This window comes from Bos indicus x Bos taurus, chromosome 25 (genome assembly GCF_003369695.1).
Source record: "Bos indicus x Bos taurus breed Angus x Brahman F1 hybrid chromosome 25, Bos_hybrid_MaternalHap_v2.0, whole genome shotgun sequence".
Classification (NCBI taxonomy): domain Eukaryota; kingdom Metazoa; phylum Chordata; class Mammalia; order Artiodactyla; family Bovidae; genus Bos; species Bos indicus x Bos taurus.
The window spans coordinates 17,694,210-17,715,105 of NC_040100.1; the positions used below are offsets into that span (position 1 = coordinate 17,694,210).

At 43.8% G+C, this 20,896-nt stretch overlaps 1 protein-coding gene across 2 annotated transcripts in view; it reads left to right on the forward strand.

Moving 5' to 3' along the window:
- Nucleotides 1–359: 359 nt before the first annotated feature.
- NSMCE1 (NSE1 homolog, SMC5-SMC6 complex component) overlaps nucleotides 360–20,896 on the forward strand; it is a 35,527-nt gene continuing 14,990 nt past the window's right edge. Inside the window, exons 1-2 of one of the 2 annotated variants that reach the window (XM_027526523.1) lie at nucleotides 360–451; nucleotides 7,642–7,788. In XM_027526523.1, coding sequence (XP_027382324.1) covers nucleotides 7,653–7,788 — 136 coding nt within the window. In that variant the 5' untranslated portion in view covers nucleotides 360–451; nucleotides 7,642–7,652. The other variant, XM_027526524.1, reaches the window with a different exon arrangement.

Here is a 20,896-nt window from a genome sequence, read left to right on the forward strand (position 1 = left end):
AGGCTCTTTGACAACAGAGGCCTCGTTCTTGACCATGGGGCAAACACTATCAGTTCTACAGATAGGGAAACTGCCCCAGGACAGAGCATTCAGTTGTGCCCATGAAATCGAACCCACTAAGTAGGGCACACAGTACTCTTGTTCTTCCTCTTATTGGGCCGCGGGGTGCCACTGCGAGGTGGGAGGCGGAGGACGAGAAGAGGAAGCCCTTTTCCATAAGGTACAGAGAGTCGCGTAGGATGCGCTAACTCCGGACCTAATTGACAGATCCCGCGGCACCATGGCAACGGCGCGGGCTGCAGAACGGAAGTGCGTCACCCTATGGGAGGGCTAGATCTGCGATGGCAACCAATGGGAGCGCCATATCCGCGTTCGCCCCGCCTAGAAGGAGGAGCCGAACCCTCCTTTCTGCCTTCGTCGTCGTCTGTGTGGACTGCGCTTGGGCGCTGTGGTGGGTAATCCGGGCGTCGTGGCGGGAGGCTGAAGGGAAAAGAAAACGGCCGCTTGGAAAGGCGAGGGGCGGGCAGCAGGTGCGGGTCAGGCCCCGGGGTCGGTCCCGTGCTGTGCCACAGGGTGTCGCCGGGGTCCGGGGGCCTGGGGCTTCTCAGTTCCTGGTGGGGAAACTGAGGCCCCGAGAGGGGCAGCAGAGCTAGGCAGGCTGGAAGCTAGGCCGTTACACGCAGACGGACGTTTTAAAGCCGTAATATTAGGTGGAGAAATACTTTAAATCAGAATATTAGTTGTAAAAGCGAAATACAAAATTGACTAATCTGAGTAAGTACGGCCTTCCACTGACCATGGTTTCAGTCTTGACAGCCTCTATGCTTCCCCACTATTTTGGGTACAGAACTTATTACTTTGTACAAGTGCGCAGCTCCTTATTTCAAAGCCCTGAGGCTACATGTGTTCAGAATCCCGAATTTCTCGAATTTTCCAAAGGTAATGTGCATACATTGTAGGTCCTGTCATATCTTCAGCAGGGTCTTGAACAGTGTCTTGTAATCTGATACTTTTTTCTCAGCTAAATATATGCATATGTACACTTATGTATGGGGGTAAATAACAACCCTAAATAATCTCACCTTAGGTTAGATCAGGTTTTCAAACTTAAAAGATTTGCTTTTGAGAATGTGTTCGATTTGAGAATTGCAGAGAAGGGACCTGGATGATAATTTTATTGTTCACTCATATTTCTTGAATATTTGAACCGAGGGTGTCAGAATTCCTAACTCTGCTTTTGTATGGTCACTCCCTGTCTCCATTACTAAATCTGTTGCCTTCTTCCTTCTCAGCCTGAGGTTCCTCATCTGTAAAATAGGATCATGCTTTCTTCATAAGATTCTGACAAAGATGAAATGAGACTGTGCCCATGAAGCATTCACACTGTGTCTGGCACTTGGCACAGGTGGTTATGTTTGAGATTTTCTTATTCCACAAACTTTTCTATTTATAAATTATTTGGGTAGGTAATACATATCCATGGTTAACCCCTGCCCCCTTCATAGAGGCAACTGACTTCTCTGCACAAACAAGCCTTATGTATTTTTCACCTTCACTTCCCCCACTGCTTTTCCCCCAGATTATAGCACTGTATACGGTTCTGTACCTCTTCCTTCTTATTAGCATTAATTTTGGCTATTCCTTAACATACTTATATCATTTTCTTTTTTTATTAAGATAGTAACACACAACTATAAAATATATGTTTGAAGAACAAAAGTACAGTGACCATCCACCACCTAGTTAAGAAATAGAACATCATTTTCTCAAAGCCTACATTAAATTCTTTTCTTCCCTCCCCAAAGATAACCACTGCTCTGAGTATTGTGTTATCATGCCCTTGTTCTTCTTTGTAGTTTTTAGTATTATCTCATGAATGCAATGTATGGTTTTTGGATTTAATATAAATGGGATCCAAATATATATTTTGTGTGACTTGATTTTTGCATATAATGTTATGTCTAAGAGATGCATCCATATTGCCATGAGTAGCTCTACTTCATTGCTGCTTTGAATTCCATGGTATGTTTATAAATGCTTTTATGTAGATATTCTTGAAACTGTTGCCAGATTTTTGCTGTTACAGCATGCTACTTTTACCTTAGGAAGTTTATAAACCTACTTCCTGAGGTAAATGAAAGCTTCTGTAAGGCATATACCTACGAGTGGTTTTGTGGGGATATGAGATTTGCTAATGTTATCAAATAAACATCTGAAGTAATTATAAGGGCTTATACTCTCACCAGCAGTTGATGCAAGTTTCAGCCTCAGCCATTCTTAAGAATATATGCCTGTCTGGTGATGGATAAAACATTAATCACTATGGTTTTAACATTCATTTGCCTGTTGAGAGAGTGAACATTTCTTATCTTAATTTATTAATCACTTGTGCATTCTCTTTGTAAAATTTTCCATGTTCATTTTTCTCTTCCAGTTGTCTTCCTCTTACTGATTTGTAAGAGTTTTTTTTTTTTTTTTTAAATCTCATTATGGATCTTTTGTGGTTTAAATGTGTTTCAAATATCTTCTAGTTTGAGCTTGTCTTCTGTTTCTGACTCCCCTGCTTTCTGTTTTTGGTGAGCAAAGTTCTTAATTTTAAGAAAGTCGATTTATCAGTGTATTGTATGGTTTGTTTTTTTCGTATCTTTTAAAGAAGTCCTTCCCTACCTTTGGGTCCTAAAGATAAACTCCTGTGTTGTTGTCTAAAAGTTTTATAGTGTTCCTTTCTTATGACCTTAACCCTCAAGAATTGGTTTTTGTGGATACTGTGAAATAAGGGTCTAATTTTATTTTGTTCATGTATGTATAATGGGCTGTCCTGGCACCTTTCATTGAAAAGTGCGTTGCCCTGGAGTTCCATTTCTGCAGCATGCAAAGTATCCATATATATACCCTTTTCTATTCCTTAATTGTCTGTTCTGTTCCATTGGCCTTGTTTGTCCATTTCTGTACTATTATCACAACTTTATTATTATTATCACACTTTTTTCATTACTCTAGCTGTATATATTCGGAGAAGGCAATGGCACCCCACTCCAGTACTCTTGCCTGGAAAATCCCAAGGGCGGAGGAGCCTGGTAGGCTGCGGTCCATGGGGTCGCTAAGAGTCAGACACGACTGAGTGACTTCACTTTCACTTTCATGCATTGGAGAAGGAAATGGCAACCCACTCCAGTGTTCTTGCCTGGAGAATCCCAGGGACGGAGGAGCCTAGTAGGCTGCAGTCCATGGGGTCGCACAGAGTCGGACACGACTAGCGACTTAGCAGCAGCAGCAGCTGGATATTAAGTCTTGGTGCCTGGTATGACAAGTCCTCCAGGAATGTCTTTGCCATTTTGTGTTTACATTTTCCGTTTACATTTTAGAATCATCTTGTCAAATCACACAGTCATGCCCACCAAGCCTGTTAGGATTTTGATTGGAATTGTTTTGATTCAGTTACATTGGATCAATTTGAATTTTGAAGTGACTGCTTTTAACTTTCATCCTTAAGTGTTCTGTGTGCTGTGGTTTTTGTAGATGTCATTTAGTAAAGGAAGTTTCCTTTTATGCCAAGTCTGTTAAAAGTTTTTATATGAACGAATGTTGAATTTTATTAGCTATTATTTTCTGCATCTATTAGGATGATTGTGTGCTTTTTCTCCTTTATTCTGTTAATGTGATTGTTAATGTTGTTGTTTAATTGCTAGGTCGTGTCCAGCTCTTTTGCGACCCCATGAACTGTAGCCCGCCAGGCTCCTCTCTCTATGGGATTTCCCAGGCAGGAGTACTGGAGTGGGTTGCCATTTCCTTCTCTGGGGGATCTTCCCAACCCAGGTTGCTCACATTGATTTTGTCCCCTGACCTCTCCAGCTTTATTGAGATATTATTGACAGATGCCATTTGATTGACTTTCAGTGTTAAACCCTTGCTTGATGACAACATATCATTCTTTTTGCGTTGCTGGATTCGGTTTGTTAATGTTTTTGCTTAGGCCTACTGCATCTGTGCTCATGAAAAATATTGAACTTTTCATTTTACTTTCTTTTGACGTCTTTGGTAGGTTTCTGTGCCCGACTTATGTCAGCCTTATCAGATGCTTTGGGGACAGCTTGCTCTTTTTCCGGCTCTGTGATAGTTTGTGTAACATTTGAAGTTATTTGTTTCTAGAATACTTGGTAGAACTTCTTGATAAATCCATTGGGACCTGAAGTTTTCTTTGTGGGAAGATAAATTTCTCGTAAAATGTCTATAATGGTTCTAAAATTGTTTACGTTTTAAAATAATCTTTAGTTTTGAATGAATTCTTGTGACTTTATACATATTTAAAATTCAGATTAATTTGTCTATAATATCTTTTTAAAACGTTTGTGTCTGCATTTGGTTTCCCTTTTTCATTCCAAATGTTATTTATTTATAAATTTTCTCTCCTTGAAAAATCTTGTCAGAGGTTTGTCACTTAATTATTTTTTTCAAAGAATAATTTTAGTTCTGTTGATCTTTTCAGATATGTACTTATTTTCTATTTCATTAGGTTCTGGTCTTTGTTTTTTTTTGTTCTTTAACTTTCTTTGTATTTAATTTGCTGTTATTATTTTTATAGCTTCTTGATATGGGTGTCTAACTCACTAATTTTCATGCCCTCCCCCCTCAAGTATATATAAAAATTTAAGGCTGTTAATTTCTTTCTTCTGTTTTAGTTTCCTTCCACTGGTTTTCTGTGTGTAATATTTTGTTATTTTCAGTTCAAAATATTTTCTACTTTCCATTAATAATTCCTCTTTAACAATGGCTTATTGAGGAGTATGTTTCTTAAATTCTAAACAGCTTTTCTAGTTTTCATTTCTGGTTTCCACCTGTCTTGCACTGCTGTCAGAGAACATATTCTGAATGAGACCAGTCCTTCATAGTTTGCTGAGACTTGCCTTCTGGCCCGTATGTGGCAGTTTGCAAAATTATTCTGAGTATGCTTAAAGATTCTGTATTCTGTTGCTGTTGGGTGCAGTGTTTTATGCATGTCCATCGGATTAAGCTTTTTGCTGCGTTTTACAAGTCTTCTCTATAAACTTACAGATTCTTTTTATTCATTTTATCAGTGATTGAGAGGACTATGTTAAAATCTTCCACTACAGTTATGGATTTATATGTTTGTTTTTGTAGGTCCGATTATTTTTGCCTTAGCTACTTGGAGGCTCTGATATTAGGTGCTTAAATATTTAAAATTGTTAGAGCTTCTTTGGAACCGAACCTTTGTATCATTTTATGGGGACCATCTTTATTTCTAGTAATAATTTCTGCCCTAAAGTCTATTTTGTGTCATATTAATATTTGGTTAGTTGGTATATTTTCCTATCCTTTTACTGTAAATTTTTTGGCATTCTTATGTTTTAGAAGTAACTTCTATGTCATATAGCTAGGTTTTATTCATTATTCAATTTGGTAAGTTTTTGATCTAACAGCCTGGCTGTATCATCTATTTAAAGACCCATAGTTTCTAGAATAAAAGTCCACAGAATATTCTGTTCTTATCCCTGGAACAACCACTGACAATTAAGGGTGTACTCAGTACTAAAACGGACTTCCCGGGTGGCTCAGTGGTAAAGAATCCACCTGTCAATGCAGGAGACGTGGGTTCGATCCCTGGTTGGAAAGATCCCCTGGAGTAGGAAATGGTAACCCACTCCAGTATCTTGCCTGGGAGATCTCGTGGACAGAGGAGCCTGACTTGCTACTGTCCACGGGGTCGCAGAGAGTCAGACATAGCTGAGCAACTGAGCATGCACACACAGTACCTAAAAATTGAATGAATGAATGAAGATATCCTATCCTAATGACAGGAAATACACTTGGCAGGACTTGAGCACTTTCTGGAGCTGAGTCAACCCCAGAGAAGAGGAGGATCAGAGTTTGAAGATTAGGTCTGTGGTGTCTCTATGTCTGCGTGGACTGTAACACCAGAACCAATGATTCCGAAAGGAGGACTGCAGGGAGGAAAAGGGTTGAGGAAGGAGAAGGTGGGTCCAGCTGAGGGGTTGGTTGAGATTGAGATGCTGGTGAGATATACTTGAGGGTAGCTAGCAGGCAGGCAGAGGGGCTGGTCGTGAGATAGTGTGTCTTCTTAGTTTTGAGGCTTAGCCAATGATGCCTTTAGAAAGAAGAGTAACCTGCGTATCTCCTGGTCCTAGTTCTTGGCAGACCATTGGTAGTCATATTTCATTTAAACTTCATCATATGTGTTAAAGATAGTATTATCCCCATTTTATAGATTAAAAGACTGAGGTTAAGCATATTAGCTAAACCTCTGTTTATTCTGTGTTACATTTCCCTAAGGTAATAGCAACTTTCTGATAAGATCATGGCGTCATGGGAAGTGGATATTAAAACCTCAGGATTCCAAGCCCCTCTGCAGTCAGAACTTCCAGAAAAGACCTGGAGATCTGCATTTGTAATACACAAGTTGGGTGATTCTTACGATCAGGCGAGTCTGGCAAGCACTGGTCTCGGAGCCCTCCGTCTAGTTCTAAATAAACCCCAGGTCTTACCCCTGCACTGCACCACCTCTCTGTGGCAGGAACAGGTTTTTAGATCAGACTTGTGCTTTTTTTTTTTTTTTTTTTTATCAAGGCTCCTTTTATCAGCTCTGATCTTTGTGGTTTGTGGAAAGATAGCGTTTTAGTAGAGAGCAAGGAGATTTTCACAACACCCTGCAGTCCCAGCACAACAGTTGTTTTATCAGTGGTTTGGGATAGGAGAGGGAAACCAGCTCTTATTGTTTCCTCGCAGCTCTCTAAGCAGTGAACGTTATTCTAATTTTATAGTGAGAAATGGGACCTCAGCTAAATTTATCCCAGACCATAGACCTGGTGGGAGGTTGAGCCAACTTTCAGACTTGGAATTGTCTACTAGTAAAAATGGCTAACTTTTTTTTTTTTTAATAGCATTTAGACTGTTACCACCAGGCTTCTATATGTATATTTTAAATTGAGGTATAGTTGTTATACAATATTTTAAGTTTCAGGGGTACAGCAGAGTGATTCACAACTTTTAAAGGTTATACTCCATTTATAGTTGTCACAGGCTGTTACGTTCTTTGTTCGTTTATCCTCATAGTAATTCTAAGGAGGATGTTTCTGTCATTCTCACTTAACAGATCAGACGCTGAAGCGCGTAGAGGGTCCATTTCCCCATTTCACACCCCTCTGTGGTGGAGCAGCCTGTGAACCCCGGCGTTCTGGCTGCTTCCAGAGTCCATTTTTTCCACCAGTTGTTGTTGTTTAGTTGCTAAGTTGTGTCCGACTTTTGTGACCCCATGGACTGTAGCCTGTGCGGCTCCTCTGTCCATGGGATTTCCCAGGCAAACACACTAGAGGTGGGTTGCATTTCCTTCTCTAGGGGATCTTCCCAATCCAGGGATTGAACCCACATCTCCTGCATTGGCAGGCAGGTTCTTTTCCACTGAGTCACCAGGGAAGCTCAAGCTTCTTACCTCTGCACAGTACTAACATGCCTCGTCCCTGACGTGTGTCCTTTTCACCTTTTTACTAATCAGCGTGATGAACTTGATTCTAGAAACTATCACAAACTTGTAAATTGGAACGCAGCATGGAGTATCACTTCTGGTATGCTCGGATGTGACTGGATTTCCTTTGCTTCCTTTTTTAGCTCCTCCATCCATGCAGGGCAACACGAGGAGAACGGGTGTCATGACTGATGTCCACCGGCGATTCCTGCAGCTGCTGATGACTCACGGTGTGCTGGAAGAGTGCGACGTCAAGCGCTTGCAGAAGCACTGCTATAAGGTCCATGACTGTGAGTATCCTGCCCTGCTCCCAGGCTGCTCTGCTGCCGTGTGATCAGGGACTAGTGACATTGGACCCACACCGCGCACCCAGTCTGCCCATACTCCTGACCTGGGCGTTCAGGTTTCTCACCAGCCCATCTTTCTCATCTTCAACTCTTGATTTTTTTTTTTTTTTAAGTAACTCTGACGTTTAGCCCAGTGGCTAAGAACCTGGACTCTGATGGCTGGATAGTCGTGGTTCACACTAAAGCGCTAGCGCCTTCTCCAGTCCGAGTTTCTTCAGCTCTGAAATGAGAATGTTTGTTTGTACTTGGCACCCGGGGTGGCTCAGAGGCTTAAGAGACATGATACGAACTACACACCTGGCATGGGAGGCGCTCAGGTGGCTGTTGACGTAAGAGGGCAGCTTCGCACAGTGGTGGAGGGCACAGCCTTAGACTTGGCCCAGCTGGTAAAGTTCACCCCTGCCTTGTGCCAGCTGTGGGCCTTGGGAGCGTCTTCTCAGTGGGTTGTTGGGAGAAGCGAAGATAATACACGTGGAGCACTTAGAGACAGGACCTGGTTTCAATAACTGGAGGTCTCAGTAGAAGCAAGAGGATCCATTTGGACAGATCAGTGAAACCCACATTCATAGATCTTACTCAGCTGAATGTCAGTGTGGGTAGATCTCATTGAGTGAAAAAGTTGGTAAATTATACCTATTGTACTTGTGCTAAGTTTTTTGTAAGACATAACGATCTTTATTGTTCGTGAATACATACATCTGCGTGTAAAAATCTAAAAGTGGACTCTCAAAGGATGTGGGGTGTGCTGTAAGGTGCTTGTCTTTGGGGAGAGGAGGAGGGGGATCATTTTGTCATTAGAAATCAATGGACACCTCATTGTCTATTTTGTTCTTTGAAAAAGAAAAAGACTTGAAGTAAACATGGGATTATTAGGATAGTGTAGTGGTTGTCCTGATTAACAGGAATAAGTGTTTTTTTATTGTACGTTTTTGTCTTTCTGTAGTTTTGTGAGTTTTTTTGGCTGTATCAGCCCTTAGTTGCGGCATGAAGGCGCTTCCTTGTGTCACGCAGGATCTTTCATTGCGATGCGCGGACGCTCTAGTTACGGTGTTTGAGCTCAGTAGTTGCAACAGTCAGGCATAGTTGCTCTGCGGCTTGTGGGATCTTAGTTCCGCGAACAGGGATCGGACCCATGTCCCCTCCTCCCGCCCTGCATTGCAAGGCAGATTCTTAACCACTGGACCACCGGGGAAGGCCCTCTTTGGATATTTTTAATTTTCAAAGGAAATAGCTAAGCCAAGAGGGCTGGGGTAAGGTGTGAGCGGGGCACTGGGGACACTGGTCAAGGGACCTGAGACTAGCTGCCTTGTTAGAGAACCGTAGTCTGTGTTGTGACGGAGGCAGAAGCCAGGTCCCCAGGAGCTGAGGGGGGAAGAGCAGTAAGGGAAGACAGGGAATACAGAGCAGTGTCCTTCCCGATGTGCAGGAGGAGGCGGACAGAAGGGGGTGGCGTTTAGAGAGGAGGCAGGGTTTGAAGTGGCTGGTCTGCTGATATGTTCATGGGAAATCCTGGGAGCTGGATGGTGCATGGCAACAAGTTAAAAAACTTGGAGGGGCCCTCAGTAAGGAATCCCTTTAAACTCCACTTGATCCTTTGTGTCCAAACTTAATTGACGTATGAACCTTGGGAAACTCTGGACAAGAACATATGCTGTGTGGGAAGAGAACATGTTCTTGTGGTGTGTAGGTTTACACGTTATGAAGAGCCCATAATTGTACTCCGTAGTCGTGGGTTTTTTTGTTTGTTTGTTTTTGTTTTTTAATTCTGTGGACATTGCAGACCTTCTGGAAGGATTTGAAGCAAGACAGTGACATAGTTATTGCTGTGCTTGAGACTTCCCTCCTGGTGAAAATACATCTGCTCTGATTGCCTGTACCGTGGTGGATCGGGGTCTTTGGTGAGAGCCTCAACCCTCTCCAGTATTCTTGCCTGGAAAATCCCATGGGCAGGGGAGCCTGGCCAGCTGCAGTCCACGGGGTTGCAAAGAGACATGGCTGAGTGACTCATACTTTCACTTTTCCTTTATAGAAGTGGAATATTACACCTATTAAGCTCCCTTCTCTTGCTCTTTAAAAAATACAGCAGGACTTTAACCTGGCCATGAGTGTCCTTCAGCGATAGGCAGAGTCATGTTTTTCTTAATCTTACCTATGTGACCGTTTCTTCTCTCTTTTAGTTTGTTATCTAAGTCCTGACTGTGAGCTTTATTGTTGATGGGGAAGTTTCAGAGCTGACTGTAAGGAGCTGTATGATGCCTCAGTACTAAGAATGAAAGTGTTTTTGCCTTTATTTGACCTTTAAAGTTGTCATGACCTAATTTAGGAAAGTCCTGTAAAATGTGTCTAGGAATTGATTTATTCTTCACATTTCATGTACCATTTCTGTTCGTCAAGATCTGGTCATGGCTAGGATAGTCAGGATAGAACTGCAGATGTGTTCTCCCATCTTTCATTAAAAAAAAGGAGAGCGAGAGAGAAAAGCTTGTTTTTAAGTGTCAGTGTTATTTGAGAGATTAATATCCCCAAGGGATGATGAAAAGAAATCATCTAAAATTAAGTAAAAGCTTAGAAGACCAGTATTATTAATCTCCTATCATTTGAAGAGATTCCTAGGAAATTCCCCATTTACCAACTAGAAAAATGTTTAGGTCCTCAAAGGAGGACGAAGCAAAGAAGTCATTGAAACTGCAAGTTATTCTTGCAGTTTCCCGTAGCGTTTGTCCCTTTTATCAAAACACTTCCTAATTTGGGCTCCCCTGTTACTGTCATTAGGGGAAGACCAATTCCCCACATCTCTTGGCTAGTAAAGAATTATTATTATTATTATTTTTTTGACATCCTGGTATGAAGCCTTGGCCTTTCTTCCTGTCACTGGAGCAGCTTCAATTTTGGCCCAGGGCTTGTGTGCAAGCATGTGGCCGTCCGGCAACACTTCCTGAGACTCCCCGGTGGGCCAGGCCTCTGGGCAAGGGCTGATGACACAGAGATAAACTTTACTCTGGGTTTTGTGAGTCATGTACACACAATCAGACAAGTTCAGTGTAAGCCCCCTAGATGGGCGTAGGTACAGGAGGCCTGTGGAGTGCTGGTGAAGACTTGTACTGGAGGATTTCCCCTTTTGACCGGGTTAGAGCAACAGGGACTCTTTACTTTCCTGTCTGAAGCAATTGAAAAATGGACAAAATACTTGCAACCCTGAACTTTAGTCAGTGAAGGACAGTGATCTCTTGAGAGGTGAGCAATGAGGGTTTTTTCCATCTTGACACCAAATATTCATCATCATTTTTTTTTTCCCCCCAGCACTACCTTCCCAGTTCTCTGCATACCAACTGGGTATGCAGTGTTCAGTGTCCAAGAACTCAGTTCAGTTCTGACACTATGTACCTGGAGTTAGGTGTCAGATCCCACCAGTGAGGGAGGGACTTAGTCCCATGAGATTGCACCTACTTCCTGTGCCAGTTGCAAGTCCTGAGCCACCCATTCTTCTGACTGACTGACTGTAAATCAAGGGTTCTCATGACACCCTCCTCAGGTTCAATACTTTGGTAGAATGGGTCTTAAAACTTAAAAAAACATGTTACTTGCCTTTGCTGGTTTATTATTTGTCTAACTGTTTGCATCCCCAGGGACTGTAGCCCACTAGGCTCCTCTGTCCATGGGATTCTCCAGACAAGAATACTGGAGTAGGTTGCCATTTCCTCCTCCAGGGGATCTTCTCAAATTAGAGATTGAACCCACATCTCCTGTGTCTCCTGCACTGCAGGTGGATTCTTTATCCATTGCACAATTGGGGAAGCTTTTTAAGTTTATTGTAAAGGATATAACTCAAGAGCAGTTGTACAGATAAGATGCAAAGCCAGGCTCTGGGAGGCAGGGGTGGTTTGGAACCTCCATGCCCTCTCTGGGTGCTCTACCCTCTTAGGGCCTTGATGTGTTCACCGTCAGAGAAGCTCTCCATATCTCAGCATTTAGGGATTTTTTAGTGCAGGTTTTATCACATAGGTGTGATTGATGAAATCATTGGCTAGTGGTGATTAGCTCAATCTCCACTCCCCAGATTTGTGGAATGAGGCTGAAAGTTCCAAGCACCAAATCAAGGCTTGGTCTTTCTGCAAGCGGCCCTCATCCTGAAGTTAGTTAGGGACCTGCCAAGAGTCATCTCATTAGAACAAAGGACCTGCCTGTCACCTTGTCACTCAGGCAATTCCAAGTGTTTTAGGAACTGTGTACCAGTAACCAGGGACAATGACCAAGGATCTTTCTTACACCACAGGGAAAAGTGGGGTGAGCACTACAGTTGCCTCCACTCACTGCCATGAGAGCGTCTTCAGGCCATGGCACAGGGGGACCAGGCAGAGCCAGACAGACTCTCTGAGTTGAGGAGGAGCTGAGAGCTCAGGAGACGAAAGCAGCTGGGGTTTGCAGGACAGGGTACTGGAGAAGAGAGGTGCATGGAGACAAGAGTAGAGATCTGCAGAGCACCCCTCCACTCCTGTCAAGGGTCGAGCTGAGAACTGATCAGCAAGGAGCTCCCTGAAGCTAAGGAAAGAAACACTTGAGAAAAAGCATTAGGGAAGCAGTGTGGGATTTTCATATGGGGCTGGGAATAGTGCCTGTTCCAGGCTCAGATGGCTTCCCTGGTGAATTCTACCAGACCTTCAGGGAAGAAGTAATACCAGTTCTACCTTAGCTCCTCCAGAAAACTGAAGAGAACACTTCCCAACTCATTCTGTAAGAGTTGCATTATCCTGATACTGAAACCGGATAGATACTGCAAGGAGAGAAAACTAAAGACCAAGATCCCTCATGAATGTAGATACTAAAGTTCTTTTTATCTATTTATTTTTGGCCATACTGGGTCTTTGTTGCTGTGTGTGGGCTTTTGCTACTTGTGGTCTGTAGGTTTCTCGTTGCTGTGGCTTCTCATCTCTTGTGGAGCACGGGCTCCAGGGCACGTGGGCTTAAGTAGTTGTGGTGCATGGGCTCAGTAGTTGTGGCTTAGTTGCCCTGAGGCTTGTGGAATCTTAGTTCCCCGACCAGGGATCAAACCCATGTCCCCTGACTTGGCAGGTGGATTCTTAACTAGACCACCAGGGAAATCCCTGTAGGTGCTAAAATTCTAAACACAATTTTTGCCTGTTTCATTCAGCAATATGTAAAAAGGATGATATGAAATGACCAAGTAGGGTTTACTCCAAGCATGCAAGGGGTAAGCACTTGAAAATCAGTCAGTGTAGTAATTCACTATATTAGCAAACTAAAAAAGCAAAACCGTAAGATCATCTCAGTAGGTGCAGAAGAAGCATTTGACAAAATCCAGTTATCTTCACTGACATGATGAAGCAGAAGTCTCTTACAGAAAACCAATGAGATCCTCCTGAGCAGGGTGTAAGCAAGATAAACAGGACCTCAAGGCTTAGAGCAGGAGAGAGGAATCAACAACTGTCTTCACAGAGTTGAAATATCTAAAGTCTATTCTGATTTGAAAAAAAAAAACAAAAAAACCTTCAACGAATAAATAGGAAAGGAAGGGAATTTCCTTAACCCAATAAAGGGGATCTGTGTAAAACTACAGCTAATATACTTAATTGTAAGAGACTGAATACTTTCCCCTTGATTTCAGGAGCAAGACAGGAGTGTCTGTTCTCATCATTTCTGTTCATCATTGTACTAGAGGTTCTAGCCAGTGCACTCAGGCAAGGAAAAATAAAGGCATCCACATTGGAAAGGAAGAAGTAAAATTGTCCATTTCCAGACGTGCTCATCTGTGTATTACAAAATCTGATGGAATCTTTGAAAAAGCTACCAGAACTGATAAGTGGATCTAGTAAAGTTGCAGGTTGCAAGATCAGTATACAAAAAATCATTTGCATTTTTTATGTGTTAGCAGTGAATCATCAGAAATTGAAAAAATTTTTTAAAGCACCAAATTTATATAGCATCAAAATATGAAATACTTAGGAATAAATCTGACAAAAATTTATAGGGAGCCCTGTAAACTGGAAATCCCAGAATACTGCTGAGAAAAATTTAAAAAGAGCTAAATAGACACACCATGTTCATGGGCTGGAAAATTCAGTATTGCTAAGATACCAGTTTTCCTCAAAATGATATGTGTTAATACATTCAACTCAATATCACTCAGACTGAAATGATTTGGTGGCATTTCAGGGGGCTTCAGGGAACTCTGATCCTTGATGTCTCAGCACAGAAAGAATCCAGCGAGAGGCAAAGTGATAGGTAAGAAGTGATTTATGAGACTAGGATGCTTGTGAGGCTTACAGATAGGCCAGCAAGAGGGTGGCATGTGCCAAGGACTTAGTGGGCTCCAGTTTTATAATCACAGGAGAAGTGGGAAGGAGTTGAAAGACTACCTTCTTCCTTATTCTTGAGTAGATATCATGCTTCCCTCATCAGCTCCTCCAGGTTGGGCAGGGGAGTTTTTCTTGTTGCTACATGGTCAAGCTGGGACTTGTCATGGCACAGTGGAAATGAGCAAAAAGGTAGTAACATATGCTAAAAATTGTAAATCATTTCAGGTTTTAGTATAATGTCACTCTATTCTTAGATTTTTAGTTTTGGTGCAAGCAGAGGAGTGTGTCCTAGGAATCATTAGCTCACGGGCAGGATGTGGGTCTCATGCCACCACTGTTGTAGTGTTGTTATTTTAGGGTGGGTCTCATGCTCCTGCTGCATGGTTTTGTTGCCAAGCAAGCCTTCTTGGTTTTGTGGTTAAGCAAACCTGCTTTCTTGAGTGATCGTTAACTTACGGGGGTCTCCCATACTTCTTGCTTTACTTACAGTCCCCTGAAAAGTGAAAGTCGCTCAGTCGTGTCCGACTCTGGCCTGGTAGACTGTAGCCTACCAGGCTCCTCTGTCCATGGAATTCTCTAGGCAATAATACTGGAGCGGGTGGGTAGCTGTTCCCTTCTCCAGGGAATCTTACTAACCCAGGGATGGAACCCAGGTCTCCCACATTGCAGGTGGATTCTTTACTGTCTGAGCCACCAGGGAAGCCCTACAGCCCCCTAGTGGGATTAACTGTTTAATTATCTACTTTTTCCCTTTACTCTGTTCCTATCAGAATTCCAGCAGGGTCTTTTTTTTTTTTTTGTAGAAATTGAAAAGCTGATTCCAAAATTCACATGGAAATCCAAAGAATCAAAAAGAGCAAAAACTGTTTTGAAGAAGTCAAACTTAGGGGATTAATGCTAATTAATTATCTGATTAATTAGGTTAATTAGGTCAGTTAAGATGACCTGATTTTAAGACATTATATAACTACTATATCAAGACAGTGTGGTATTGGCATAAAGAAAGATCTACAGGTCAGTGGAATACAATAGAGACAGCTGATTTTTGATAGACATGCGAAGGCAACTCAGGGAAAATAGTCTTTTCAAAAAACAATGCTGAAATAATTAGATATCCATCTTCAAAAAAGTGAACCTGAGCCAACTTTGCACCGTATATAAATGTTAAGATTAATCATATTCCTAAACATAAAACCTAACACTATCACACTTCTAGAAGAAAATATAGGAAGAAACCTTCATGACCTTGGATTAGGCAAGATTTCTTGGATATGATCCATAAGAGAACGAATTATTAATTGCACTTCAAAATTTTAAAATTCTGCTCTTTGAAATATACTTAGTGCTTAGAGAATGAAAAGACAAGCCAAATACTGAGAGAAAATATTTGCATATCACATATCTGATAAAGGGTTTGTATCCAGAATATATAGAGGACTCTCAAAACTCAACACTTAGAAAAATACAACCCAATTGAAAAAGGGACAAAAGACTTGAACAGACACTTCACCAAAGAAGTTCTGTGGATGGCAGACAAGCACACGAAAAGATGCTTATCCTTTCATTAGACCTTAGGGAAATGCAAACTAAAACCACAGTGAGAGACCACTAAATGCCTGTCAGAATAGATGTGGTTTAAAAGACTGCGTATCATGTGTTGGCAAGACAGCGGAAGAACTGGAGCACTCACCTCCTGTTGGGTATAAGATGCTATAGCCATCTTGAAAAACAGGGCGGCAGTTTCACGACAGCTATTTCTCTCTCATGTATTTGTTTTTAGGCTCAAGAAATGAAGATATATGTCCACACAAAGGCTCAGGCCTAAGTCTTCAGAGTAGGTTTACTTGTAATGGCCCCAAAATGGAAAAAAAAAAAAACCTAATTGTCCCATCGACAGGTGAACTGATACATGGACTGTGGTGTTATCCATCTGATGGTGGGTTCTACTTAGCATTAAAAAGGAACGAACCATTGCTATGTGCTACGTTATCAATGAATCTCAACATGGTCATGCCCAGTAGGGAAGCCAAGCAAAGGGGAGTATATACTGTATGAATCCATATATACACAGTTCTGGACAGCTCATACTTAGCTGTAGTGAGAGAAAGGAGTTCAGCGGTCTCCTGGGGATATGGCGCAGGGGAGGGTAGTGAGGGGTGGGAGAGGGATGACACACAGACATGAGGAGACTTGTAAGTGGTGACAGATAATGCTTAGTATCTTGATTGTCGTGGTGGTTTCAAGGGTCTTACTAAATTGTGCCCTTTAAACTTGTAGGTGAATTGTATCTGAACAAAGCTGTTTAAAAAAAATCTGCATTTAAACCAGCTTTGCTACTTGGTAGCTGTGTAACCTTGATCAAGTCACTCAACCCCAGAGCTTTATGAATGGAACATGCGGCATGTGTTCTGTGGCCTGTCAGTGCCGTGTAGGGAAGTCAACAGGTTTCCAAAATGTAGCTCATTCTCTTGGTCTCATAAGGCCCTGTGTCATCAATGTGGGACTCAATGAACATAGATGCAGCATTCAGGAGAAGTATTCTTTCTGCTTACCTGGAGAGGCCCCCTCCTCAAAGTGAGGAGGCCCCCTCCTCAAAATGACTCCCAAGACAGTTGGCGTTCAGTTTCCTAAAAACAAAGCAAGCATGGAAACCTGAATTTTGAAGCCTTTGTAAGAGGCCCAGGAGCCCTTGGGAAGTAGGTATTTCCTCCTGATGATGTTGTCAGGGAATGGTGTTGCCCACCTTGGGGGATTGAAGGGGCCCCGAATCTGAACCTGACTCTTGGTTGGAATGTGTGGCTTTAAGGGCAGAAGCAAAATGTCACCACGGTCCACAGTTTCATGGCAACAAGTCTCTCAAAGTTACTTGCCTTGTTAAACTCTGGGGGCTGGTCTTTCTGGTTTTGTGTGGTTGAACGTGTTGAGTTTTAGGAAATCATTGGGTGCAGCCTCCTTGTCTTAAGAGCAGGAAGTAGAAATCCCTGGAGTGTGGATTGCTGTGCGGCCCCTTCTCACACAGTGGCTCTGGGCTCCCCCCTCCACTGCCCCGTGCTGCCTTCCACATTAGCGCCAGATTCACTGAGGGCCTGCCTGGATTGAAGCTCCTAGCCTTGCTTTTTAAATTTATTTTTTATTTTGAAGTAGTTCTAAACTCACAGGAGAGTTGTAAGAACTTCCCCTACCCTGAATCATCTGAGAGTAGGTTACCAGTTTGAAATTCTGTTACCCCTACATTCTTGGGGTGTTTCCTTCTAGCAAAGACATTCTCCTACGTAACCACAGGACGACCATTAAAACCCAAACATTAACATTGATGCATCACTATCATCTGGTCCACAGATCCCGTTGGAGTTTCTCCCGTTGTCCCAATCACGTCTTTTTTAGCAAAGGAGCCACCCCAGCATCACGTGTTACATTTCGTTGTCATATACAGTTTGTTGGAAGGACAAATTAGGTAGAATGTCTAAAATCTTAGATTGAAAAATTGACACATTATTTCAGTGAGTAGAATAAGCAATAGGATGTTCAGGCAAAAAACTAGTGAACTGAAGTGCATGTACCAAAAATAGGTTAGGGGACACTGTCAGAGGAACGTGGGAGTGATGGATATTTTCTGTTTGTCAGACCTCTCCTCCTCGCTTTGTTTTTCTCGTGTGGGTTTACACGGCCATTTCTGCGCTCAGGGCTCCGGCTCATGGTGCGTGGCCTGTGTTAGTGGCGAGGCAGTGCTGCTGCCCACCTTTCCGCTTAGTATTCCATCCTGTGTCCGCAGTCACGTTTAAACGCACCTTCTCTTTCCACAGAGGACTCAGTGATGATCAGATGCTGGCTCCAGATAAGTTTTCCTCCTACTTTTAACGATCTCATTGCACATTCCTCTCCTTTCACTGTGATAATAACCTTACTGCTGTCAGCCCGCTTGCCTTTCCAGTTAATCAGGGGGGATTACGCGTGTGCCCATAACTGAAAAGTGGCATAAAATTAGCATGAAGAGTAACATCTCCAACGGGACTTGATGAATTTTCAAACATATGGAATTTCACAGCAGGCAGCTGTGATATGTGCTCAGGCTGGAGCTTTTGGGTTCTGGAAGTTCTGCAGCCAGGAGGGAACGAATGCTGTGGCTTTCCCATCTCTGGCTCTTGAAAGACTCACTGCGTCCAAGTCCGCGGGGTGAGGTTGTGGCGGGGTGGGCACGGTCCCTCCCAGGCCAGCGTGGATCTGCTGAGCTGGGACCTCGGTGTGCTGCACGCTCTCCCAAGCATGGGCCTCATTAGGTCCGGAATGTGTTTCGCACTGCATCCCCCCAGGAGGGGCGGACTTGTGGGTGTGTGGGAGGACTGGCAGTGAGTTCAGCAGGAGCACCACACACACCACTGGCAGGAACAAGGAAGCCTTTTCTTGAAGATGTGAGTTCAAATCAGGGACTTGGAAAAGTTTTTTGGTTTTTTGTTTTTTTTCACTTTCTGTCTTTGCTTTCTGTTTTGTAAAGGAAATCTGATTTACTTCATGGAAAAGTTGTGAGGGTCACACAGGGAGCTTAGGTGACGTGCGTGGCTTAGCGTACTTCCTGCTCCTTGCAGCCCCTTCCTTCCTGCTCGTCCCTCCCCATAGTGTCCACTCTCAGATCCCGGGGCTGGGGGTGGGGAAGTGAGCCCCAGAAGGTCTGTGACATTGGTCCTCAGTGCAGTGGGAATTGCGATAGGAATTCGTAAGCTCAGTCTCTTTCTTTTTTTCCCTAAAATTATTTATTTTTGGCTGCACTGGGTCTTCACTGCTGCGCGGGCTTTCGCTAGTTGTGGCGGGCGGGGCTGCTCTTGGTTGCCGTGCACAGGCTTCTCATTGCTTTAGTCTCTCTTGTTACAGAGCATGGACTCTAGGGCACTCGGCCTTCAGTGGTGGTGGCACGTGGGCTTAGTAGTTTTCGGTTCCTGGGCTCTAGAGCACAGGTTCAGTAGTTGCGGTGCATGGGCTTAGCTAGTCTGTGGCATGTGGGATCTTCTTGGACTAGGGATGGAACTCATGTCTCCTACATTGGCAGGCAGATTCTTTACCACTGAGCCACCAGAGAAGCCCTCTATAAGCTGATTTTCTGATACTGGGGTTTTCTTAGAAAATCTAGAAAGTGTGGTCATCGTTTCCTCGGAGAAGGAGATGACGAGTGCAGGTGCCGAAGGGGTGTGAGTGCCAGGGGAAGGCTAGCACAACTGAGTGTAGAGCGAGCAGGCACACACGAGTGTGGCCGGGAGTGGTGGGAGCCACGGGTGGCTTCCAGGTGGGTGGTGGTGGTGCCAGGATCTGGTCTCACCCCGGCTGCACGTGGAGGACGGGCTAGGTGGTGGGGACTCAGAGGAGGGCTGCAGTGAGCAGGATGGAAGTGGTCAGTCCTCTTCTGACAGCACCGCAGCCTTGCATGCCTTTCAGCCCCTTCCTAAGCCCTGCTGGGAATGGGCCGCTGAGCCAATTCCCACGTGTATGAGGTGTGGGTATTAAGCAAAGACCACCCAGATGAGGACAGGTGAGAGCTGTTTACTTAGAGCTTGCTCTCTCAAGGCATTTGTGTTTTGGAGACCTGATGGCAGGCTGAGGAGTGGGGAAGCTCCATGGTAGGGGAGAGGGAAGGCCTCGGCGGTATCCCGATTGGAGGCTGCGGCTCGGGAAGCTGGAGGCAGGCTAACTAGAGGCAGGACAGCCTGTGATGGGTTTGGGGGAGCATTCTTGACTTTCTCTGGTTGGGCCTAAGACAAAAATCAGGGAAGCTGTCAGTTATTAATCAAGACTTGGTCATTCTACAGAGCTTACTGTTGGCTTCCTATAGGTGATAGGTTGGTTTCCTGGGCTGGTTGGTGCCGACTGTGGATAAGAGCCCTGTTTTTATACATGGTTATTGTCGGTTTGTACATCAGTCTGTCAGATGAATGTGTGTGACACAGTTGTTCCTTTGAGTTGTTTCCTCTGAGAAACCACAGTTGCTTCTCTGGTGACCTGGGACACTGTGGCCTCTGTAGTCTCCCTGTGTCTTTATGGCAGGGTTCCAGCCCAAACCACATTTTGAAAACTGGTGCTGTCATTGGGGTCTAGTTTGCAAGTGTAGTTTTTACCCTATAGTATTTCTAATTTTTAAAAACTGTTTTTTTTTTTAAACTTTTCTCACATGAGAAAAAACAATTTTTCTAATAAAAATCTAAAAATTGGGCACATGCCTGGTGCAGAAGAGCCCTGCCTCTTTCGACGGGACGCTCGCTGTCCACTTCACCCTCTGTGCCCGCTGCTAGCCACATCTGTGCTTCCCGCCCGGCCTCCATGGACATCTGGCTTGTCAGTCTCCACAGCTCTGCTCAGATGAGCTTGAGGGAGAAGCTCAGGGACGAAGCTGAGCTGCTCGGTCCAGCAGGGGTGGCAGCCCCGCCCTGCAGAGCCTTCATCAGCTCCTCGACTGCTTGGATGGTTGCGGGTGGGGGCTGCCACGCATCTCAGTGATGGGTGGACCGCTTGTTTTCAGAGGGCGAGATGAAAATGAGAGGCACGTGAACAGCATCAGCAGTGAAGTTCTGCTGAAAGTGGTTGGGTTTTCTGGGATGACTCACAGTGTAATTTGGACTTTGCCCCGCCTCAGTACCATCATGATGGGAGTCCTGTTGCTCCGTTGCCAGAAGTACTGACAAATAGGCCTCGGCCAGGGGAATGGCTGACGAGTAGGCTTCCTGCACTTATATGGACAGTTGGCGTCTGTCCCT